At 39.4% G+C, this 26522-nt stretch overlaps 1 protein-coding gene across 1 annotated transcript in view; it reads left to right on the top strand.

The window, feature by feature from the left end:
* Positions 1-26522, top strand: part of GALNTL6 (polypeptide N-acetylgalactosaminyltransferase like 6) — a 418612-nt gene that overhangs the window by 344880 nt on the left and 47210 nt on the right. The window contains exons 5-6 of the mRNA XM_058803958.1: positions 655-840; positions 5720-5903. Of these exons, the coding sequence (XP_058659941.1) occupies positions 655-840; positions 5720-5903 (370 nt within the window). The remainder of the gene's footprint in view (positions 1-654; positions 841-5719; positions 5904-26522) is intronic.

The following is a 26522-nucleotide window of genomic DNA, read 5'->3' as shown; positions in this document are numbered from 1 at the left end:
TGATTCTTAGTGTGCATTTCTTGTCAGAAGAAAAAATATTCCCAAAGATGATGTTTAGTGATACAAACAGAACCAGATTTTGCAGATCAGAGAACCTATCAACTACTCTGCATTTCAGCCTAATTTTATTAGCAAGTCAGCTGTCTGTGTGCTTCATGCTGGTATCTAACTATTAAGCTCTTTCTTCATGTCTGTTTCCCTTCCCATTACAAAAACAACCTCATTGTGCTAGTTTTATTTTTTAAATTTATTTCCATGCATAGTTCTTCACAATAAGTTGATATTGGAAACTTGTACATGGAAACGTGGAAATGTCACTGTTTATAAAATGACACGCCAGAATGTTTATGTGGCCCTGGGCTGCAGGAGCCAGAGAATGGATGAATATCCTGCAGCTGTTTTGGCCATTATACTGTGGATGGCAGGTTGCCAGCAACAACTGTGGCACAGTGTCAGTGCCTTCCTCTGTGTGATAAAAGAGAGAATATTTGCACTTTCTGAACCATCTCAGGAGGATTTATGGCAGAGTTTGGAGGACTTGAAGTGACTAAAGATGGAAGTAAATAAGCAGCTTGCAGGTTTTACACCAACCTGTCCTTCTGTTGGCTCCTCCAGGCCTGGCAGTGCTGATGGTTTCTTTGTCCTTCTTTCCAGAACATTTGAAAGAGAAGCTGGAGGAGTACATGGTCCGCTTTGCCAAGGTGAGGATCGTGCGCACCAAGAAGCGGGAAGGGCTCATCCGGACCAGGCTGCTGGGAGCCTCGCTGGCTAGAGGAGAGGTCCTGACATTCCTGGATTCCCACTGCGAGGTCAACGTGAACTGGCTGCCACCCTTGCTCAGTAAGTGCACGAGCATTCATCGGGCATTAAAATCAGAGTATAGAACCAGTAACTGAAGCTGTGTCCCACAGTAAGCTAGACAGACACTGTGTCAAAGTGTTTGGAGTTCTGCTGAAGTTCTGATCTGTCTCAAGTGTCAGTGTGAGCCAGAACTCCAAGAAACATGAGCGGCTGCATTTTGTTCCTTGAGACTAAAGAATTTGTAAAATCTCTCAGTAATGCTTCAGCATATAATAGTTACAATTTATTTTATTTTTACTACTACTAAATACACTGCTATATCTAATATAATGCTATGTCCTTGCTAAAGACCTGAAAGGGTTTGTTATGCAGGTATTGTACTCCTTTCTAGTTTTCCACATTGCATTAAAACAGTTTTCGCTGTAAATATATCCAAGGCCTCAGTGTTAATTCCAATAGCAATAGCATCCACAACAGGAGGCTCAGAAAGAATGATTTGCTATTGGCTGTTTTGCTGGATTCGAGCTGCAGCCAGCAAAGCTCTATTAGTTAAAGGAATGGAAGGAATCAGTTGTTGTAGTCTAAGATTTCACTTCTGGAAACAACGTTCTCTTTTCTACACACCATATACACATGCAAAGTATATATGCTTTGCAAAGTGAGTGCTTTTTGCTACCGTAACCGAAGAAAATTTCTGAGTTGCCTAATAAAGAAATTTGTATTCATTAAAAAAGTCTGCTGTAAGTACACAGAAGGTTATGGTTTTGCTAATTAATAGTTATTGTTCCTTGAATTCTGATGTTGGGACTCTTGGGCCACACAGTAAGCTGATAAAGCATTTGCAGCAACATGTGCATTCTTCTAATGAGCTATCAGTAGAGACCAAGAAAAATACTATTAACTAGTTTCTCTTCAGATCAGTAATAAGATAATGCACAAAATTCCAAATTTTTCTCCTTCTTAGCTTCCATATCAAATCATGCATATAGTTGTTCCCCTTGTTACCTCCTTGCCCTCAATCACATCTGCATTTTTAAAAATAACCTCCATGTCTTCATGTAAAGCAGAAATGTCATAAAGGAGCAGAGAGAAATCCAAGTTGAGGCCAGTTCCCCTTGTTCTATCACACAAGATAGTCGGTTTCTTCTCCTACAACTAGGAGGAGAAACCAACCCCACATCACCACAACCTCCTTTCAGGCAGTTGTAGAGAGGGATAAGGTCTTCCATGAGCCTTTTTTTCTCCAGGGTAAGCCACTCCAGGTCCTTCAGTTGCTCCTAATAGGACTTGTGCTCCAGACCCTTCACCAACTCCATTATCCTTGTGTGAACTCTCTCCAGCCCCTCAATGTCCTTCCTGTGTTGAGGGGCCCAAAACTGGACACACGACTTGATGTGCAGCCTCACAAATGTCAAGGACAGAGGGACAATCCCTGCCCTGGTCCTGCTGGCCACTCTATTGCTGATACAGGCCAGGATGCCATTGCCTTTTTGGCCATCTGGGCACAGCTGGCTCAAGTTCAGCCACTGTCAGCCAGCAGCTCCCGGCCAGGCCCTTTTTCTCTGGGCAGCTTCCCAGATGTGCATCTGTAGGCCTGTAGCACTGCATGGGGTTGTTATGACCCAAGGGCCTCAATTCTTGATTCAGCCTGTCCAGATCCCTCTGAAGAGCCTTCCTGCCCTCCAGCAGATTGACAATCCTGTCCAACTTGGTGTCATCTGCAACCTGACTGAGGGTGCACTTCATCCCCTCATCTAGATCATCCAGAAAGATGTTAGAAAGTGCTGGCCCCAGTACCGATTTTGTGGGGAACAACACCTCCAATCTTCCACCAGCTGGATTTAACTTCATTCACCACAACTCTCTGGGCTGGCCATCCAGCCACTTTTTTATCCAGTCAAGGGTGCACCTTTCTAAGCTGCCAGCTTCTCCAGGAGAATGCTCTGAGAGACAGTATCAAAGGATTTACTGAAGCCCAGGTAGACAATATCCATTTCCCCACATCCACTAGGCAGGTTACCTGCTTATAGAAGATCATATTAGTCAGGCAGGACCAGACTTTCATAAACCCATCCTGGCTGGGCCTCATCCCCTAGCCTATGTGGTCTTCCATGAGATAAACTGTTCCATACGTTTAGCTTGATTTCACCCTGTAAAAACCAAAGAAGAAATAGATTGGCATCAAAGGATTCACAATTGCAGCCAGGTTGCAGTTTATATTGAACCCTCAGCCTCAAACCAGAAAACTGGAAAGATGAGAGCAACTGCATCAGTGCCCCTCTGTTGTCAAGAGGAATTAAATCTTTCTCATTCCACATACAGTAGAATACCTGTAGATAACAAACCAGCCAGAGGACCTAGAAATGAGTCTTGAGAAATACCGAAACCCAGAATCAAATCTGTTTTATTTTGAAAGAAAAAGTAGAGCATTACATAAAGGACAAATAGAAAATAAACGCACATCTAGTATATTTTCCCTGTGCCCTGTTTTTCTAAAGGAGTGAGAGAATTTTCTTATAAACTTGAGATGGCATATATTTACTATACTGAAATCAGATGACACCTGGCTGCTAATAATAGTACAGTAAATGTATGTTTTCAAATGTTTATCTGAAGTCATATTTTGTGATTCACTCAGCACTACATGTGACTGAAAGTCATTCAGGGAAACCACAACAGAGGACATGTTGAGTGTTTATTGTTTTGAATCTGGCATGTGTAGTGAAAAATCCTCAGCAAGTACACAGTTCAGCCCTGCTCTGGGCTGGCAGTCTTTGCTGAGAGGAGCAGTGGTTTGCACTGTTCCAAACCAGGTTTTGTTCCAAATGAGACCTTGAAAGTTAGAGGTTGGGGAAGGGGGTGAGGAACCAAAAGCAACTACTTAAAGATGGTTCTCAGAGCTATTTAAGTATCTAACTTACATATTCAGAATGAACTATTAGCTTTTAGGCCAAAGAAAGACTGAATTATTTCAGTATTTTTAGGGTATCTAAATGACTTTGTGGAGCTGAGCCACAGTTGTCTTCAGTTACAGTTACTTTTGGTGTACACAACTACAAACACCCTGTTTTTATCAAAACACAAGATTTTCCTGTGGTTCCTTATCTCTAAAATATTTTGGAGGCTGAGAAGTAAGTTCTGCAGAAACACGCAACAGCAGGTAAACATCATCATACTTGCAGAATTCTTGAGAAAGTTGCAGAAATGGAGACTGGGATTGAGCTTGAGCATTGCTCAAAAATCTCCCCCAGGCTATCTACATGTGACTTGGAGACTTAAAATCCTTCAGTGTATTGAAAGATAGCAGCTTTTAAAGATGAAGAGAAGGATGCTAAAGCATTAAGAGTCTACCTTTGACCTGCTTCAGAGAAATCAATCCCATTTAGTTTCTCTACTCCAATCAATTTAGAAGGGGGGATCAGAGACAGATTGGTATAAGCCCTATAACTATTAGGAGGGCCATCACAGGAAAGAGATTATGTAAAAGTGACTTTATATAATGATCACAGATAACACTGTACAGTGTGCCAGTGAATGTAATTATATTTGGCAGTAGCAACAGTAATGCAGCCATTATCTCTGTGATCAGTTTCCTAGAATTTTGTGAGATCCTGTGCTTTAAATTTATTTCACTATTAAAGAATAAGGATGTTAAAAACAGGCTGAACTTCCAGTCACAGTAATTTCTCACTAGAAGCATTGATCCCTGATTTCTAAACTTAAACTTCTGAGAATAAAGACCCTGATGTTTTGTGAAAATAATCTTTTTTTCTTAACTCCAGTCTTGCAGAAGCATGGAAGTAGAATCTGTATTATTAATCATTATACCAGTATTACCTGCCTTCCTAGCTAAGTGTTCAATCCATACTCAGCCCTCTGATTATATTTAGGGTATTATCAAGCATCAGTGAAATCTAAACAACAAAATCAAAAAACAAAAACCAAATTTTCCACATAGGCCCTAAAATGTACTAAATAATATAAAGGATCTAAGCTGCCATTCAGAGGAAAAGCTTTATTATACTTGGAATGTTAAGGTTTTAAGGGGTTTTTGAGGGTTCATAGGTAATTTTTACAGTCCTTTCATGTCAACACGGCTATCGGTTTTCTCTGTACTTCCTCGTTTCAAGCCATTATTCCTCTGCCTAGTTCTTGATGTTGGCCTATCTTCTTTACTTGTCTTTATTTTCAGAGGAGCTCTATGGGATTAAGCAATAGGATTCACCAAAGCAGACTCGGGCCGAGCTGAGCTTATGCTAGGGATGGGAATTTGATTTAGTCTCACAGTTCTAATTTTTTTTTAAAAGCAAAACTAAAGTCCTTTCTTTAGAAAGCAGGTAAGAATAATACTGTGGAGCCTTCTTTAGAACTCAAAGATTGGTGCAAAAAAAAGGGACGCAAGCTCTGTTTTTCTCTTTGTGTTGGAGTTTGCCTTTAATTTGGACCATTTGATTTCAAAGCTGATGCACTCTGCAGCCACGGGAACAGTGACTGAATGGTTGCAGGGACTGAAATTCACATTTAGGAATAAATCTCTCTCTCAGGGGGTTCCCAAACAGACTCCTTACAGATGAGGGAATATTTTTACCATTTGCTTGCTGGCCTGCTCACAGCAGGTGCCTGGGGACAGCTTGGCATAACAATGAGAGAGCGATGCAGATACCTGGACTCCTGTGGGTCTCACAGGGATGTGCTTCCTTTTAAGGAACCGTAAATACTTCTAATCGTTCCCCAACTGCATTAATTCTACTTTAAATAAAGGTTTGATACAGATTGGAAACATGAAATTATTGGGGGACCACAGGGCACAAAGCAAGCAATCTTCAAACATCAGAAACCTGTGGGATTCACTTTGCAGTAATATGATAGATGGCTTGACTAGACATGCCGTTTCCTATTTTCTACTTTCATTTTTCAGACCAGATTGCACTTAACCACAAAACCATCGTGTGTCCCATGATCGATGTCATTGACCACAACCACTTTGGCTACGAGGCGCAGGCAGGGGATGCCATGCGAGGAGCTTTTGACTGGGAAATGTACTACAAGAGAATCCCGATTCCTCCAGAGCTCCAGAGAGCTGATCCCAGCGACCCCTTTGAGTAAGTAGCCATAAAGGGGAGAGTGGGAACATGAAGAAGGGCAAGCAAAAAGTGTAACTGTAGCAGAATCCAAGCCCAGGCATTTCCATGTAGGCCACTTTCTGCTAATGAAAGGTAATAGAAGAAAACACCTGAAAACTAGGAAAAAGATCAAGGCAACGATTTGTAGAATTCACAAGCTGTGGATGGAAACACAACTTGGCTCAGTGACTGTACATAAGAGACAGGCACATACTTGTAGTTAGGTATTGGCATCAGAGAAGTGATTGCAATGGCAGGAATTCTGTTTATTTCACAGAAACTTTATTTAATGCTTTATTTGCTGGTGATTGATGCAATATATGCACCTGCAATTGACTCCACGTTACACCAGCAGATACTTTGTTTATAACTGGTGATATGGCTGCTGTATATGCAGTGCTGTAACTTAAACACAGAGCTGTCAAACCTGAACACTGTCAAGATGATTTGTAAATAGTTTTCAATAAGACAGCCTCTGATCCCAGTGTTGTAGAGACCAGCTCATTCACAGAAATTATCTTCCTTCTTTTCACAAAGGTACATCCTTTTTTCTTATCTCTTCTTATAATTATTCTCATGTAAGGCTCAGCTTGGATTAATCCTTATCAAAAGGGAAAGGACAGACAGACAGACATGGTTCTAATGTGGGAAAGTCCCCAGGCCTCGCACAGGCACCTCCCAGCAGGGCTGACATTAGGGCAGGCTCTGACCTTCATTAGCCTTGGCTGAACCTCCACACTGTAGTTTATGGCAGTTTGAAACCTCAGCGTTCCCCCCTTCCCAAAGCAAAACATGGAAACAATAGCAACAGAAGAACTCTGACCCTAATATCCAGGGAGTGACCAGCAGAGAGGAGTAGGTAACTGTGATATCTGTGGGCTCATTTTCATTTCTCTACTTGTTCATTTTTGCTTATCTCCATCCAGGCCCTTCGGTCTTCATCTTGCATTAGCATAGGTGCCAGTGAAGTACTTGACATCAGGTGCCAATGTGACCACTTGTCACTGATCGGGTGGGAGATTCAGGCAAGCCCTGCTTTCGTCTCAGATTTTTGACAGCAGTTTAAATTTAGTATGGCCTGCACCTAAAATCGCTCCAGCCTGCAAGTTCTCAGGACAGCAGATATCAGGTTTATTATAAAATTAGGTATTCATTTAATAGATAGGCAATCACAGTCAAAAGGCCTTGAAGAGAGCTACTTATTACACAGTATAAAACAAAGAGAACTAGTAGATTACATAAAACAGTGCACAATATCAAGGTAACTATATTTAAGCTGGCAAAGAACTAGTGTAGATTCAGAGTCAATGTAATTTACTGCCAAAATAACAATAGCGTACAGAGTGCTTTCACTCAGCTCCCAGGAGGGTAACCTTAAGGGAGGCATCCCAGCTTTGGAGAGAAAGCCCCACAGATTTCCAGGGAGTATGCAGACGATTTCTGCTTTGTGAAAGTTTGATGTAGCTTTTATAGTTTGTAAAGTGAACTGTTAGTCAGAAATTCCAGCTTCCTTTCTAGATCTCACTTCCACAGCAAGATATCTATTGACAGCTGGAAACATTACTTTCATGGCGTCAAAAAAAAGTCACTGCAAGACAAGCTGTCTTGACTGAGTTATTTTACCAATTAGCAAGCTCTCATGAAGGGCAAGATGCCCTGAGTTCACCAGCTAACAAGCCACAGATAAGCTCTTCTGCGGGGCCAGATGCCCTGCTACACCATTCCACAATACAGACACAGCTAGTGCAATCACATAACACTCCAGAGCTGCTAGATGTTCAATTGCTGTAAGCATTCTTGGTCCTCTGAGCAGTTGTAGTTTCTTGGCACTTACTGAAAGTAACCTTTGTATAGTTTGGTTCAGCTTTCAAAGTTTGTGTAAGTATAACTTCTCTATTGCCAGCGTAGCCACAGGGTTGCTTATCAGTTGTTTCACATTTGCTGTTTGTAGTTTGGATCTTGTAGAATCTTGTTGCGAAGACAAGAGAGGACTAAAGAGGAATCTCTCGTAGGAAACTTCCTAGAAGGACAAGGTTTTGTGCAGTACAGAATAGATGTGGTGGCTTTGCATGAACTGCTGTTCCACTCAGCATGGCAGCAGCTGATACCCACCTTGCCCTGCCAGTGTGAGACACAGGCAGATAAATGGCTTCTCAAGGAACAAGATATAGTACAGTGCAGCCTATAAATCTCTTGTAATCTGTGTACTTGTCAGGTGGAAAGACCTCCCTGTTCTTGCACAAATCAGTGAGAGTCTCCTTTTGTTTTCCCCGTAGCAGGATGCACATCAGGGCGATGCTGCTGGGAAAGCAGCACATGAGGAGCCATCATGTCTGTCCCCACACATGCCAGCAGGACTGAAGGCTGGCTGAGCTAGGACAATATGCTTGCTTAAAAGTACCCCCTGCCTAAGATGGCAAATGGGAATAGATACATTTTAAATAATCAGTATGAATTTTGCTTAGGGGAAAGTTTATTTTCTAATTCGAAGTCAGTACTGCTTCTCTCCTACGGCCTTCTCTGCTGAGACCTCAAGTTTTTAATACCTTGCTTACAACAAATGCAGTAAATGTTGCAAACCATTTTACCTATCAGTAATTTTACCTATCAGTAACTTAATTGACCAAGACAGCTTCTGTGAAATAAAAGATACAGAACAGTTTTCCTTTAGTTACATATGCACTAAAACTTGAAATTGCTTCAGCCAGCACCATAATTATTATGCTACTGTTTTGCAAGCAGTAGGGATTTTTTTTTATTTAGGTTAAATATTTTACTGTTGGTATCGTAATAGTTCTATTTCTTGCCAGCAGAGTCAGATCTGAGATGATCCCTAATGAACTGGAAAATTGCCAGCATTTTTAGTAAAACACCAGCAAATAATGGATACATGATCCAAAAAGTGTGCTGATGAGTTTTTCCCTTCACTTAAAATGCCATCGCAGTATATGTGTGAAGCGGAAAAGGTCACATCAGCCTAAAAAATAATGTACATAAAACCAGATCAAACTACAGAAGACCTAAGAGCGGTTGTTGTATTATCTGCATGGTACATTTGCTTTCCATCTGCACATGATCAAAGTCCTGCTGCAGCACACACCAGCAGCGTGTTTGCAGCTGACACAAGCAGCTGAAGTGTTGGCAGGTAGGCTCTTGGTATGACAGGAGCACGAATCTTTCTGAGCTCCAATCCCAGCTCAGCTAGTGCTCTGGAATTAATCTTTTCCCACATTTTAATTTTTTTTTTTAATAGTATTCCACTGTGGTCAGTTTTGACCAGGTGCTCTCCAATTAGACACCATCTATCTCAACGTGGTCTTCCAGTTCAAAATGCTTCCTGTGAAGAAGAGACATTCTCATCCATTTGTGGTGTGAGTGTAGTCTTGATTTATTGTTCCCATGCCTGCAGTGCCACTTGGAACAGCATCTCCATCCTTTGCTGTGACAGAACTTGGAGCTTCACTGCAGCTCTCAGCTCTTTCTGATGTACACTCAGAAATGGTGTTCCTCTCACCCATTCTCAGGCCTTCTGCAGTTGTTCACGACAAGTAGCTTTACACCAAGATTTGGCTTGATGTTTATGGCTTTAAGACTGTAAAACGCTCTCAAAAGCTTCCAGTGTGAAATTCAGGTGCAGATGATGTACTAGCACCAGCTGGGGAGTCTATATGACAAATTTATAACTGCACTTGGATCAGTCAGCATTCATGCATGAATTTTATCAGTTTGGTTTACATATAGTTTGTCACTGGCCATGCCAAATTTCCCATAGGTTTCACTGAACCGAACTACAGCCATTTAAAATGTATTTTCAGTCAAAGCTCCCATATGAATTATTGGATATTTTTCTATGCTCACTGCAGCGTATAGGAAAGCTTAACAACTATTCCATAAATGGATCTCATGTAGCTTTTAAGATTAGCGAGTTTTTTGAAATATCTGTGTGACTGTTTTTCAGGATATATTGAATCCTTCTAGGCATGGAAGTTGGATTTCTCCTCTAATAAGGTTGCCTCCTCATGCAGACACTAAGTCTGTGAACTCTTTGATTTCCCTTTTTCATGTGCCACAGAAATGAGAGGTTTTATATTGCATTTAACTGATCTGTCCCTGTTGCAGATCATCATAGTGAGTGACTGTAGTGATTTTTGTCTTGCAATTTGTGTACAACTACCTGAATATACTCTGAAGAGTGCTTCATGCTATTTTCTTCTGCTGCATCTCGGGTTACGCAAGCAACTCAAATTGGTGTTCTGATGCATGGTGGGAAATTGTCAGATAGTTGTGGAATCATGATTATGTCATGATGATGCTCACTGTCTTGATCCCAGGATGAGTGATCATTCAGCAGAATTGGAGATCACTTGGAACGTTTTATTGTAGTCTATAAGCAGGGAGGACCAGAGATGTTTATCTGCTTTGTGGCAAGGGTCATCTTGGCTTATCATCTCCGGCTGGTTCCTTCCTCTGTCTCAGAAGAGGTTTGAGAGCTTGCCCTTACAGGACACTTAGGTTTGGGACATAAGAGCATGCTCCTCTGTGGCTGTTCCTTTCCATGGTGCAGGCTCTCTGGTCTCCAGCAGAGCTTGCCTAACCCAAGCAATCCCCACTTAAACTAATGGGATAACCCTGTTACTGTAATGGACTGGGATATACAGCATGTCAGTTTATATGATTTAATAGCCTGTCTGAGCTAAAAGCTCTGTGGAAGTTCAAAGTGGAGGTTTGATATGCTCAGGCCTGCTGGGGATGACCGCTCTTTATTTCCTGGCAGCACTTACATTATATCAGTTCATGGTACCACATGCCTGATCTCAAACTGGCATCCATTTCATGCCAGCTGCAACATACTTCTAACCAGACAAAAAACATCATTTCAACTCAAAAAACCATTTGGAAGGGGCTGCAGAACTCCTTGGAGCACTTTTATGGTGGTATAACTTTATGATGCAGGAAGGAGAGAAAGGTGCAGGCGAGACCTAACAGCATTGCTATTGAATTGCATCTCAAAATGGAAAATTTAACCAATGCGAGAACTGTTGTGCTATTTACTGGATGCCAAGACTCCTAGTACCTATCTGAGGAAGTTAGGAGTGTTTCAGTGTGTGGCCACTCCCTACTTTCCAAGAGTTCTTTGCCTTCTAGTGTAGAGCTGTGATCTCCAGACCTCCCTGAAGGGAGACAGAGCTGAAGAGACATGTAACTCTAGCAAAGGACTAGGACAGCAGTTTTGCAAATACTGGGCTATTCAAGCAAGTAGAAACAACTTTGTAAGATCTGACATTTTAGTTCCTATACTGAGTTTCCTATCTATAATATAGAAATAGAATCACTCCACCATCACAAGGCTCTCACAGTAATGGGAGCCACTTATATTTAATGGATGTACTTTTGGCTAAAATTTTGGACATGCTTAAGGGATAAGATTGGGTAATCAGTACATTTTTCCTTTCCCTTGCATCACAGGCTCTCAACCTTGAATGTAATTTATGACCCTAACATAGCTAGTTGTGTGTAAAGATTGGAAGGTTACTTGATGTATTCTGTTGAATTGCGTACCTAAAATCACATTATTATTTTGCAAACTGTCATCCTGGTGCTCTTTTTTTTGAATTTGATATCCTCTCAGAAATACTCTTTTTCTGCAGCTCCTTACTTTCAGTATTTAAATACATACTTTTTACAACATGTTCGTGCAAAGAAAGCCTTTGCTAAGACTACGTTTCAAACCTGACAAGTACTTTTACAATTTTATTATCATTTTGTGAAGTTCAGAAAGTGCTTTGGACAATGATTTCTGTTCTATAGCTTCCAGAGCTTTATAGCCTATGTCTTTTATGGCTGATTTCTGCCTATAAACATATTCATAAAACCTCTCACAACCAGAAACAATCATCTATTTTTTTAAAGCCTGAGTATAATCTACTGTTTTGAACTGTGCAGCAGGAATGTTTTATGCAAAGGAATTATTCTACAGTGAAGCAATCTTCAACTAGTGCTAGTTTGTGTAAGTTGTGGTCTTGAATTATTGTTTTGACAAGCTATGGTCTGTAAAAGACTGCTGGTGGAGATAACAATAGTGGATATAAAAATAGCTTTTACCAACTGTCATCTAACCATGGCCCCTTGAAATCTCAGAATTTTTTTCAATGAGAGATATTGACACTTACACAGAATTTGTGGATATGCGTATGCTCATATTGAATCATTTTCTCCTGCCTTTGATAGGATTTCAGTGCAGAGGTACTGTACAACCAGTACATTTTCTCTGAGGACCAGTACAGAGGAGAGGACTCTACAGAGTGTGTAACCTATCAGAATGAAAAAAAAATCAAGGATAAAATGCTGCTGGTGGTTTAATTTTAATTTTTAATCAAAGAAATCAATCACTAATCAAGTTCTTCATGCTAGATGAATTGGGTAGATTCAGATTTGATACACCACCTTTCACTTAAATGGTCATTGTGGCTCATGCCAGCCAAGACAGAGTACTAATTTTTTTCCTAATGCCTAAACTCATATATCCAATTTTCTTTAATACTTGGGCCATCATATTTAGCATAAAAATATAAACACCCTGAGTATAATCCTTCTAGAGCTATTAGCCTGCTACTTCACACAAGTATCAACTTTGGAGCTTGACAGTCTATATGCCCATATGCTGGGGCAGATTCATAGAATGGGTCATGAATACTACCACTAATTAGAAAATTAAGTAGCTTCTGGGCATGATTTTAATACATCTTTACATAAAAAAGACTAGGATGGTGGCCAAGAAGAAGACTGAGCTATGTTGCTCAGTGCATACAGGTGGGCTATTTAAAACTATCACCATACTGTTGATACAGATGGCTTCACTTTCAAAATTATAAAATCATGTCTGAACAGTTTTCCATAAAGAAAAATGTCACCTTTTTTAAGCGATTCTTTCTATTCTTATTTATATGTTTATAGCCATTTTCTCTAGAACTTTAATGCAGAATTTGGTGACACCTATTGATTCTAAGAAAGAGAAAACAAACGCCCTTTCTTATATTTTATAGTGTTTATCAGCATAAATTTGGGAGCAACCTCTGCATCCACTTGGTTGTTGTGGTTTATTTAAAGAATGATCTGCTGCTGTCTAAAACCTCAGTCTAGTGCTGCAGTTGCTTCCAACAGAAGAAAGCACAAAGCCTGAACCAATTAATTTGATGGGGTTGGGCTGTGCCGAACCACTTTCAAATGTGTCCATTGATGCAAGTTCTATACGTGTCCATTGGCCCAGGTTTATTAGTATTCTTTAGCATCTGTCCAGGGTGGGATGTGTTTGTTGTTTACCCCTTGCTCTGTGAGGTCTGCAGGAGCTCCACAGTATCACAGTCCTTTCCTCCAGTGCCCGTGGTTTGTTTTTTTTCAGAGGCAGCGATCAGCCAGGCATGACATAGAAGCATCCTCACTTGCCAATATATACCTTCTGATTTTTTTTGACTCTGCATGGAATAATTCTGCCTGTCCAGCTATCTTGGTGTAGCCCTGAGGTAATGAGATATTTCTGGCTTCCACTCTGAAAAAATTAGGCTGTCAATGCAGTGTGTGCTGAAAGCATGAAAAAAGAGGAGATGGGAAAGAAATTTGTATATAGCCAGTGTTTCAGTACTATTCTTACAATATCCAATCAGAAATTTTCCTGCCATAGCTTTAACCCCTTCACCTTTTTAATCACTTACACTGCACAGTGGGAGCAGAGCTTTTAAGTACTTGAGGACTCATGTCAGATAAGTTCATTGTTCATTTTCAAGTAAATTATGTTCTTTCCTTCAGCCTCTCTTAATAAATAATGTTTTCTAGATCTCCTATGATTATCTTTGCTCCTCTGCAGACTGTTTCCATCCTGAGAGCCTACAGCACCAGCCAAAGTCTTACCATTGCCTGGTGGAATAGATGGGTGACTTTGCCTCTCTCAGAGACTATGTTCCTGTTTGCATTTCCTTGACAGTATTGATTCATGCCAGGCTTGTGCTCTGGTGTAACCTCCACATCATTTTCTGCAGAACTGGTATTTAGCCAAGTATTCATTATCCTCCTCTTCTAATTCAGATTTTACATGTGTAAAGGCAAGGCATTTATATTCATATCTATTTCAAGTGCCATGTCCAAAAGAGTATCTGTCTTCATTATCCATAGATCAGTGTGATATTTTGTATCTGCACATTTGGGAAATTTTTTTTTTCCTTTCTTTACCTCACTTTTCCAATTTGCTATGATTTTTAAATTCTGCTTAACCCTCCAGTTGTTTACAGCCTATTGCGATGTTACTTGAGCTTTACTTGAGGTTTGTGCCAGTGGCAAATTCTGTTCTAAATCCCGATTATAATACTGTCTGTTTGGTCCATGCCTGAAATCGAGACTTGCAGAGTTCCTGGCTTTCCAATAATCCATTTTCTCAGCCAGAAATGCAGCCTGTTCCACACTGTGGCCCTTGAAAATTTGCCAGCTTCCTGCTAAGCAAACCTTTATAAAATGGTACCAAAGAATTCCTTCACATCCTGTAGATGGCATCTCATTTACAGCACAATAGTAGCTTGCTCTTCAGATCCGTTTCCATCCTTGAGATCAAGGCTAGGACTCCATGGACGCATGTTCCAATCTGATCCAGTTATGCACAAAGCCCTCCACTCCATGGAGCTGCTGAATTGCAGCTTTTAATGCAACATTGAATTCAATCAGATACAGGACAGTGTCTGCAGATGATCTCAAGACAATTTCCATTTTGATGTTGGATTATAGGCTATCAGTAGGTTTTGCATCTCTGTTCCATTAATTTATGTACCTTCCATATTTCTGCAGTTTTTAACCCTGGCAGTTTATCTGTGAATCAGGTTATTTATCTCAGACTGAGAAATAAAAATAAAAATTGAGTGAGAAAAGTGAAAACATTTTTTGTTTACAGTCTTAGGGGAGTTCAGTATAGGTATTGACCTGATGAGTACCTTATTCTGAATTATCCCCAGACAAACTAGCATCTGTTTCATTTTCATGTAAGTAACGAAAATATCATTATTCTAGCTGGAAGACAAGTTTTTGTCAAGAGGCAAAGATAAATGCCTCCTCCAACTTGTGAAGTGAAAATTATGATAAACACTCTGAAATTTGCTGTGTTAGTTTATTTATAAAATGCTATGCATGTCTCTAGATAGATGAGGAAAAAATTAGACTCAAAAGAGTTGACATCAGTTTCTTGATGAACTGCCAAGACTATATCCTTTGTCCGGGAACAAGATCTTTGTGTAAACTTTACCCATTTCAAAATGAACCCCTTTTGTTTGTGAGAAAACAGTACAGAAATATCTCTTCAAGTGAATTATTTGGGAAATCAACCCCTGTGATGTTTTCTGTTTTTAAGATGGTGCATCAGTGTTATTTTGAGTGCTGGAGAAGCACTGTAGGCATGCAGTTACAGAAGTCCATTTGCTCCCTACAGAGAATGAGATGCCTGCAAGGAAAGAGGAGATCCCATGCCCTCCACTCTCCTTGTTCTCCAGCAGAAAGTTTAGCTGATGCTGCAGAACTTCCCTGGCTTTTTCATGCTAGGGCAAATAGCCACTCTGTTTTCCCAGGAGTGCAAATGACGTGTGGACATGCAGGGAGCTGGGAGTGGAGAGATGGTGATAAGTCAGGAAGAACACAGTGGGAGAGCAGTAACAATAATTTTCCTTTTCAAAACACTGCAAACATGCAAAGGACCTCTCAAAATACCCAGGGGAAAAGTCAACAGCGGGGAAGAAAGTAGTTTGGAGGAGTGATTTCAGATCACTGCCTGGGGAGCACAGGGCAGAGGTTTTGAAGAGACTCCCAAGGATCCTGAAGAAGAACAAACCCTAAGCTCTCAGTCCACAGGAAATGTTTTAAGTCCCCAGCTCTTTGCTTTGCAGAAGGTTTTAATGCCTAGCCTGTCATTTAGGGATGTTATTTTTTTTTTTTTTTTTTGACAGAATGACAGTTGAAACAGCAAAACTGTTCAAAGCACAGTCTTTGTTCCTGGCTTGTTCAAAGGGCATTCAGGGAAGGTGAACAGTCCTTTGTCAGTCATATATGTGTAATTAATCAATATAGCTTAATCATATGGGCCCTGTTATTTCCAGGGGTGTTTTCATTTGACCTTAAACCAAACAACATAACAAAAACAAAGGAATTATTATAAATGTTGAATATAAACTATATTGCATTAATTTTTACACTTACCTTACTGCATTTGCTTGCATTTCCATTTCTGCTGCATAGAGATATTATTATTCTATAGAAGAGTGATGTTAAGAGATATGATTATGTTTTTTGTAAATCACAAGGTATAATTGCTATTGCAACCAATTACCAGTATGAGTTCCTATAATGGTAAGTTAATAGATCAAAAATTTTTAATGCCAAGACAGAGTATTGTGACTGTCTTAATGGAAGTGGTAATACTTTAAAAACATTTGTATATGTACCAGAAGGCAATAACATGCTCATAATTTCTGTAGGCATGAAAGGACTCAAAACTTATCAAAATGTGAGTATTGGAGGGCCTGAGATTATGGTTTTTTATACTGCCATGTTTTTTTAATGTGGTAAAGCAGAATACTGATCCAGTTTATAAAAATACTTGAATTTACATATTTATTTATTAGAAATTATTTTTGCCTTATTACTTTCAGTAATAGTTTGTTGGAAATGAAAGTTTCCTAAACTCTGCTGGCACAGCTGGCCCTAGGCTGTAAGACAAGGAAGGCTTTAACTGCAGACAGATTTCATCTGTCTCATCTAATACTTATTAAGAAATCTAACCTCGGTTAAGTTGTATTATACAAACCTTCAGTTGTATCAAGGACTGCCAAATAGTTGTTTTCTGCTTTTACTAGACTTACATCTCCACCTACTGGCTGATTCAACAAAGTCCCTTTAAAATATTAGTTTAAATGAGTGTGAAGTAGTGGTTTTGCCTGTTAAAGCTGTTCTTATTCAATTATAGACATATTTTTCAGGTGAGGTTTGTTCAAAGTTGCTTGGCCATCTATAATATATGAACTATATAATGAAGCCACTGATTTTAAACGTCTTGTCCTGTGCATATTAGCTTTGGTCTTAATAATGAAAATAAGACAGAATTTTTAAATCAAGAAAAGATCTCTCTCTCTCTCTCTCTGTCTGTCTGTCTATCTATCTATCTTTCAGTGGGAATGCATGAGTACATCCAATAGCCAAGTACACAGTACACCTATACAAAGTTATTCCTGTATAGCTCAATAAAGATTAATAGCATAAGAAGATTTATAGCAGTAGAGAAATAATTTTTAAAAAGAAAATCAGAAAAACGTCTTCTAGCAGAGCACTCAGATGACCCATTGGGTGATTATGAGTATTATTGCTGCATCCAGAAGAAAAAAAATCATAATGTCAGTTTAGAATTTAACAAAAAAAACAGGCTGAAATTTGGTAACAAAAAGTTCAAAGTCAAGGTGGACTGACAGTGAGAATTTCTTTCAGAACAGTGCCATCCGTAGGTAGCAGTAGAGGAAGAGAATAGCTATTTGTAGAAGCTGATGATCATAGATAACAATGATTCTCCACTGTGATAACAGCTGTGAAAAGGACAAATGCAATCCTGGAACTTATTTGGCATGTAGCCTTTGGCTCTAGTTACAAAATATTTCCCAATCCCAGCTGACCTTACTCCTTTTCCTCACAAGTCAGGATATCTCCTCACACCCTCAGGTGGGTTCTGTCTGTTCTTCTCTGGTCTTTGAGACGCTACAACTTCAGCCCCATTTCCAGAGGGAGAAGGTGAGAACATTAAACACACGCAAAATTAGACCACAGGGTGTTCTTTTATACCTTAGTTTTCTCCAAAGGTTTTGCTTTCTCATTCTTTATGATGAGGCATTCACCTGCGAAAACTGATGTCATGTCCTGTCTACCACCACTTAAAACCTTTTGACTGGCATTTCTACTTAATTTCTGCTAAATTAGCAAGTCTGTGACTTCAGAAAGCTTCCTACTAAGAATACATTGGTAAAATCTTAACTGTTGTGAGGAACCTAAAGTACACAATCTGCCTAGTGGTCATATAGAGAATAAATACAGTACAGTGCATGGTGAAACTAGAAATGTGCTGCTTGGGGTGAGTAATAGTAATTCACACACACCCCATTAATTTTATGGATGTCAATTTAGATCTAGATACCACATCAGGGGCATCTAGAAAAACGTCATATGAGCCACTTAGAATTAAATATATTTTTCTGCAGAAGTTTGTGTTGAGCAGTGCTAGAATTCAGATGCTAAATGATGTAGGTTTCTTTTCAATTTGTTTTTTTTTTTTCTCTGAGCAATTTCTTCAAATACTTACAAGAATAACTCAAAATAGGAGCATGCCCTGAATATAAAAGTAGCTATTACCCAGCTGGAACAGAAATATTCCAAAAATGTGGAAGATAACTGAAAGAAAATTGAAAAGCACTTTGCTTTGTATCCGAAAACAATAGGCACCAGCAGAAACCTTAAGACAATTTCGGTGGTTCTCCAGATAGCTGATTTTTGAATGCTTTCGTTTGACTAAAATGGAAGAATCAATTATGGAACTTAAATGAATGTGTGAGTCTCTGCATGACATTCCAGACATAAGAAATAAAAAAAAAAAAATTGCTCCAAAAGAAGGGGTAAAAGCAGAAAGATGTGGAGTTCAACCCATAAGCAGGAACACTAGCAGGACTAGAGGGCTTCCTGCAACTTGACAGCAGCATAGATGATGCCTCAGTTCTCTGAAAATACTGGTCATTCTGGAAATTAATTGAACATACCAAAGCATACAATCCTGTCAGAGGATTCCTGGTCCATTGCTAAGAGACCTCACATCCTGTTTCAGTCTTTACTTCCTTGGCCTTTTGCAGCCTCTTTTCATAAAAGACGAGCTCCATATTCCTCTGGTGGTTCTGGCACAGCTTTAAGTTTATTTTCACCTCTCCATTTTGAAAAGTGCAGGCCAGATTTGTATGCATCATACTGCATGCAATCCTCAGCACCTGAGCTATATCTGCTGAAAAGATCTTTACTAATAGATCTTAAAGTTGTTTGACCTTTCCAGATCTTATCTGTTTCTTGTTTCTTCCATCCCTGAGCAATCCGACCTTGCATATCTCAGGTAGCTGGGGCAGCTATTCTTGCAAATATTCAATTGATCCAGTTGTTGCTGTGACAAAGTAAAGGGCTCAAGGTGTATGGAATAAGATGTACTTGAAAGATTCCCTGAGAACTTTGATGTTGCTTTTCCAATACTTGAATATATTTTCATTCAATAAGCATTGTCCTTTTTTTTCTACTTCCATTTCTAATGAAACCTGAAATTAACATAGCTTTTTAGTTTCCTTTCTTATTTGCAACAACATCATTGATACTAGTAGCATAGCACTAGGAATAGTTATTGTAAAGCTAGAGGCAGAAGTCAAAAGTATTTTGGATCCTGTATGTTGGGAAGAGGAGTGTTTTGAGTTATTTGGTCTATCCCAATATAACTAACACTTAACATCTCTACATTTAAGCTACAGTTTGTCTGGGGGAGAGGTAGTCCATGTGAATCTTAGTTAAAACCTATTTTGAACTCCTCAGTGTCATCTTACCTTACCTTACATTAACAGAGATCCTCTGTTATTAAAAAGCTGATGTAAATGCACTATTTTGGGGAGAGGGGGGAATTAATTTTTGTATTGTGATTTGCATGTATAATGGCATGAAAACCCCTATATTTTAAGGGAAGAGCTATAGCAGTGGATAATTCTGAAATTTCTGAAACCCATAGATGAGCATATGCTACTGGTGAGCAAGATTTTAGTGAGCAGTTTTAGCAAGGGATTCCTACAGGGATGACTAGGATTTTGATATTCAAAATTGAATTGAAATTCTTGATGTCTTGTATATATTTCTGTTTGTGTAAACAAACTTGGTGTTAGCTGTAAGTCAGTATCTGTCAATAATTATGTTGGACAATTCTCCTTTCTGAGCCTTTTTGCCTCTCTCTGGGTTTTGTCCCTGTAAGAGTATTGTTAACACTGTACACATCCTGCCAGAGATATAATAGTAATGAGAAAAGCAAACTCAGGGGTCCATAATCCATTTTTCAAAGTTAGGCAGTTCAGTCTGAGGAATGCAGTGTTTTGGAGAGTGTCTTGCTGGGACACAGAAGATCTGTAGATGAGAACAATAGCTGGAGCAGTAGAGGCTCATCACAATGCCAGGGGCAGGGCTGGTCACTGGCATGCTGTCAGGTTTGTTAGCTGAAACAGATCCTTGGGGATTTTCATGACAGCTTTCCTTTCTGCACATTGATATTCCTTATTTCTGAATTATTCAGCATTGCTGCTGCTTAGCCAGAGAGTGTCTCTGGAGCATAATTAGCTAAGCAATGGATAAAAACAGGAAAAAAGAAATGTCCCAATTATATATTCCTTGTTTTGTGAGTACTTGAATAGCAGTTTAAAATACCAGCTGTAGTTCACAGGAACCTGCAAGCCAGAGCTGGAAAACTCTGGAAAAGATACCCTAGCCTCAGTCACATTAATACCAAAATTCCTATGGTACGAAACAGGGCAAAAGTTGAACCTTTTAAGACATGTAAAAACAGACAGACACAAACTAATGCTGATATATGACCTGTCCTACATCTACCTCATTTTTAAGAGAAACAGAAGGACAGTCCCTTTCTCCATGTGTTAAATACTTTGGTAGTTCTTTTTCCATTCCTTACCTTTTTTGGAAAATGAAACTAATTTTGTTTTTACCAAGATAATAATGAGACTCTTTGGCTAGTGTTTGATCTACTACTCTTACTGCTGGAGAGATGTGTTTTGCTAAAAAAGGAATGATGTTTCAGGATTGGAAGCTTCGTAGAAAGATATTAACACTGAATTTTATAGATGAAGTACAAAACAAGCGACTTACTGTAAAGCCTAAAAAACAGGAGTATCCACACAGGACACTCCTGAGGCCAAATTTTGCTACCATATCTTAGGCCTTCTTTCCCTATTTTCTCCAGCTGTTAGCCCTCTTTATAACTTACTTAATTTAAATTAACTAGTTAATTAGCTCTTTGGCAGAACTAATTTTTAAAAATTAGGCATTTCCTAAAATTTAAGTAAATAACACAAAAAGTAAATGTTACCGATATTTAATGGGAACTAGAATCTCTTTCTCTTGGTCTTCAGGTGATGGATACAGAGTTTTATTATCTTAAAAACAGGGGGAAAATACATTTCAGCTTTCTGTTTGCAGGCCTTATAGGAAAGCAAATGGCCAACAGGATATTTACACTGAAGCAAGGAGAAAGAGCAGCATCATACCAGGTGACTTGGTTGACTGGTTACAATAAAAACAGTTCAAATATGGAACTTCTGATCCATAAAGATAAATTCCAAAATGTTATTAATGAAATAATTTTAAGTGGGAAAGATGCTCAGAGAAAAGAGCATGCAAATATTTAGTAAGCCTAAGAAATAAGCTGATTTTAACAAGGAAGGTGTTTTGAATTTGAGATTTCTGAATGTAAATGTCAGTGTTATTGCAAATAAATGAGAAGAATCAGAAACGCTGGCATGAAGTCAAATGTTTTGTTAGAGTTCTTATGTTTTATCATTGTCAGATGTAAGCTTGATGCCTGAGTAAAACATCCTGCAGGACAGACTTAAAGCCAAATTAGCCAGCCTTCCATGTTAGTTACCTGCAGGAGTGATGTCAGAGTTGGCTGCAGGCACACTCCAGCTGGTGCTCTCCAAATGGAATCCTGAGTGTCATCAATCTGTGAGTGCTCCTTGCAGACACTCTTTCCTGCCCTCAAGGCAGGGTTACCACACTCTGATGGCAGCCACAGGAGGTGAGCCAGGGAAAAGTTGTTTGAGATGAAGGTTGTGTCCTCTGTGGCTTCCTCAGATTCTTCCAGAACTGGAGTGATGGTGTGACTCTGATTTCAAGCACCCAGAATCCTGCAGATGTGGGGCATCATTGCAGGAGCCATATTCTTCTGAGTCTCAGAAGCATCCTAAAATTCAGCATGCTCTCAGGAGCTCTCTGCCATGTACAGCAGATGCAGGGATTACCCCAGTGATTCGTAAATCTGATCTGCTGTGAAGAGGAGGATTTGTGTGGTGTGCAAGGTTATATATGCTTGCTAAAAAGTTTTGGGGCAGTCAAGAGGTTTATTGACTTACTGTGGATGAGGGAAGAAGGGAAAAGAAAAGGAGTGATGGTAGATTCTATAGAATACTTAATCTGTGTTTAAACCACCTAATTCAGGAGTGGTTTTGGTGGCATTGGGTTGATGGTTAGACTACGTGATCACGAAGGGCTCTTCCAAACCTGATGATTCTGTGATTTTGTAATCATGAAGTACGTAAGACTTTCTTTGATCCTGAATCAAAAATTTGTAAAGAAATACTAAATAATGTACTTTAAGTTATCTAAAATGTAATAAAAAATATTAATATGGGCTTGTCAAGAAGTGACCCTGTCACAGAACTATAATTTCCTTCTTTCTTGGGGGATGTGGTGCCATGAAACACAGGGCTAAAATGAGCTCCCTGCCACCAGGTCTGAGAGAGGATACCCCTGCTGCGGGACAGTCTGTCACACTGGTGGCTTGGTGCTGCCTCCTGGGCTTTACAATACCCACCTCCAGGAGCATGTAAACTCAACAAAACCCTCTGCACTCATGAAAATTGTCTTGTTTTCTAGTGCTTGAGTGAATTCGGCAATTTGAGGAAGATAAAGCTGTTGTTCTGTGGGGATAAGACCACACACGTGCAGGCTGTAGCAGGGAATGCTCTCCCTTTGGGAACAGCAAGACATCAGGTACCTTAAGCAGTGTTAGGAACTTGGCTATTTAACAGAATAGGCAGGCAGTGATTGTGGCCTCCGTTCCAAGGCTTTTGCCGTTGCCATTATTGCTTTCTCCTAAAGTGGGTAGAGTGTGGTTACTTTATTTTTCATCAGATGACCATGACAGGCTGAGAAGTTTCTGCCAAAGAGTAGCTCTGAATGGTTTGATGTTAAGCTGTGAGACTGTCTCAAGTATTGGTGCAGGTCCCTGGGGGAAATGGCTCTACAGAACATCCTATTGAGTGTCTTCATTAATAATGTGAATTACAAATTCAGGGGCTTACAAATCTTTGAGAAGATAGTCAAAATGCAGTGTTGTTTGGTCCTGGCAAATGGAAGAAATAATCAGAAGGAACTAACATGAAATTCAGCGCTGAAAAGCAAAGAGTGCCACTGCTGAGGAGAAATTTAAAGCGTGAATGCAAATAGCTAGTTAGCACTGTGACAGGAAAGGATGAAGGTGTTATATTGTTAAATAAAGTTCCATTTTTATCGTGTGATGCGTTAACATCCATAAAAGTTGCAGGTAGATATTCCAGTTCGCGTATCTGTCATGGACACGTTGCCATGTCCAGATTTGACCACCCTATCTGGGAGCCATGGAATTTGGAGACTCCAGATGAGGTTCAGAACAGAGAAGACTGAGAGAGAGAGGACACTGTATCTTTCTGATATGGAAAAAGTAATTAAAAAGAGGATAGTGTTGAGTTGTTCCAATGGAGACTGGGCAGGTTTCTCACAGTTGTAGCATTGTTCCCCCTTTGTTTATTTACTGAAGTTTCATCAGGCAAGGGCAGTGTGTGACGTGATCAAGGAGAAAACTGGCTAAAGTTCATCAGCCCTTAATATTTTACAGAGGATTATATAAAACTTCAGTGGCAGTGGTGGTTTACTTGTGTAGAATAAATTTTTTTGCTAAGAAAATTGCTTTTCCACAGACAAAGAAAAGTGCTTAGTGATTTGCTGAACTCTCCAGTCAAGGGACTTAATTTAGGAACTGAGATGGAGGGAGGAGGGAAGGGTTTTAATTCACTGATGTACTTCATTTATATATTTGTTTCCTAAGAGGGAAACAATAATAAAATCTTTTGTGATAAAGTCAGTTTGCAAGGATTACAATAACAGGGAATGTTTAACTTGAAAAGGTTTTATTTTAAGATTTATAACAATGTAAAGTAATTAAAAGAAAAATGCAAACAATATATTCAAAGTTAACATTTGGGGCATGTGTGAAATAATATATAAAAAAAATTGTTTTCACTGTAGGCTCCTATATAATAGCACTAAAAATGTATTATGGGTCAGTATAAAGGCTCAGCTAGAGTGGTTTAGTGACTGGGGAAAGACCTTCTCATGTATCAGTTTCTAAACAAACATCTTTTTTGCAAGAATTGATATTTCAAAGGATTATTTATATCAGCAGACAAGACATGCACTTCCTGAAAATGGATTATTTCTGTGTTCTACTACTTACTGCAATAGATCGTATGCTGACTTCTTATTAGAAAATATGTTTAAAAGATCTTTCATTAGTCTCCACCTAGAGTACAAATTAGCTGTGCTTCTTCACTAGAACTGTGGCTGGGAAATTGAACTCAAAATCTTTCATGCAAGGAAAAAAATGTTCTTGATTATATTCCTTTCTCTGAAACAGGAACTTTTTATTACATACATTATTTGTCAAGAATATGACACATATTTCTTGCTGCATACTTGGCTGTTGGCTTTTGTCTTGGTAATGAAATACATACACACATGCTCTGAATGGATCATGACAGTGGAGTGAACTTCATTATTCCACAGAGAGGTAAAGGAATATTGGCTCACTTGTGTGGTGTTCATCATGTGGACACCATTGCTCATGGCAACGGGAGTTTGTGGAGAATGACATTATTCATTTGGAGTTTTGCCTGGCAGCCATCTCTATTGTTAGTGCAGAGCAAGTAATGTGATGATCTTGAAGGACTACCAGGGATACATACATGGATCCTGTGCTCACATCTACTGTGAAATTTCAGAGTCGTTCAATTTACTGAAACAAAAAATAGCAAGATTTTTTTCACTGTCTCCTAATTTTCTTCTTAGGCGTCACTTCAGATGGCACCTGTCTGTAATTAGAGTCTGTCCTACAGCAGACAGGGTGTGTCTTTGAAAACCCCAAACAGGGGGTGCATCTCCTGCATCCATTTCTCTCTGATTTATTAAATCTCCCAGAAAGTGAAATCAAGTCTCAAGGTGAAGCCCTCCCGTGTGATGCAGGAAGAGGAAGGTTGCTTTGTTTGTTGCTTCTGCACTGGGATTTGAAGCATGCTGAGTTTTCCCCTTGGAAAACACAGGTGTATAAACCACTCCTAGATTAATGGCAAGGTATCTAAAGGGTATTGGTACAGACAGGGTGATGTATGGAGGAAGAAAACTGCTAATGCAGAGCATGCTGTGTCAGATTTGCTTGAAGCTGTGTTTCCTGCTCTGGAAAGAGAAGCAATGAAGACAAAATGCTGACCTCTGTGAAGCTCATTCCTCTTCTCAGAAAATGTACTTAGTCTTTCTTTCTTGCTATTATTCTTTGTCAAGAAATTGTACCTTCCAGGTAGAGCAGATTTCAGCCTCCAGGAATAGTTGCACCAGCAAGTGATTGAAAGATATTGTCGGGAATCCACTTCACCTAAGCCCAAAACACTGTTTAGTTGTGACCATTTCACTTTTCTGCCTCTGTCGAGAGATTAAGCCTCATCACTAATAAAAAAACTAAGTTATGAATGGAGTTCTTTTAGTAATACTTGAAAGCAGATTTTTTCCCTTTGGCTTGTTTGCTTTCTCACTTGCTTCTAATATTAATTGTTAATGGAATAACATCCTGTGTAATTACAATGGAAGCATGGTTCTGCTTTTAAGTATAGTTATGAGGAGAAAATATTCATAGTGTTCTGTTTCACTTTATCTTCCTTTATAAGTGTAGCATTTAGAAGAATAGCATCCTATGTACAGCCTCAGAATTAAAGCTTTAAATGCAACTCTGTCAATGCTAATGATTTCAATCTTTGACCTGCAGTTCTGTGTTTCATAATGTACTTATTTGTGTTTTGCAATTTGTATTTTAATTGCCTGTCGAAGAAGGTTCATGCATAACATTCTTCCTTTAAATCTTTCATTAGGTTTTTTTTTTCTTCTTGTCAGCAGAACATGGCTGAATGTTACAGCAGCTGCTTTACAGCCATAACTCTCCAGTCTTACTGCTGGTAATGACAGCCAACAATTTACTGTGTGTATTAAGTTAGGTTCTGTGTTGTTGTACAGCTGAAGTTTTTAGGAAACTATTTTCACAAATGTAGGACACCAAATGTCAGACTGACCTAATTACTGTTCTTCTCTACACTTTCTGTGGCCTTTCTTCTCTTCTGCTAGCTGGAGATGAGTGGTTTGAAAATGTTTTCTCTAGCAAAACATTCAGATGTATTATCTTGGTCTTTATGGCATCATAGTTCTCCTTTCTGGTTAGCTGTTAGCGAGGGATTGTTTTTGTTTACAAAAGTAAGTGTCAGGAGTGAGACCTGCTGGTGAGATCCATGCTCCTCAGTTCACACCAGCTGCAGAGAGAAGCGTCCCCTGAGAGTTTTTCAGGGAACCTGGCAAAAAAAATTTCCTAGGCAGGGAGTTGGGGAATAAGCTGTAGGACAGGATTGAAGCCAAGAATTCAGGAGACTCAGATCAAGTGAT

The sequence above is a fragment of the Ammospiza caudacuta genome, chromosome 4 (assembly GCF_027887145.1).
Source record: "Ammospiza caudacuta isolate bAmmCau1 chromosome 4, bAmmCau1.pri, whole genome shotgun sequence".
Lineage (NCBI taxonomy): Eukaryota > Metazoa > Chordata > Aves > Passeriformes > Passerellidae > Ammospiza > Ammospiza caudacuta.
The sequence above is the reverse complement of the archived record's forward strand: the minus strand, read 5'-3'. Positions and strand labels throughout refer to the sequence as shown.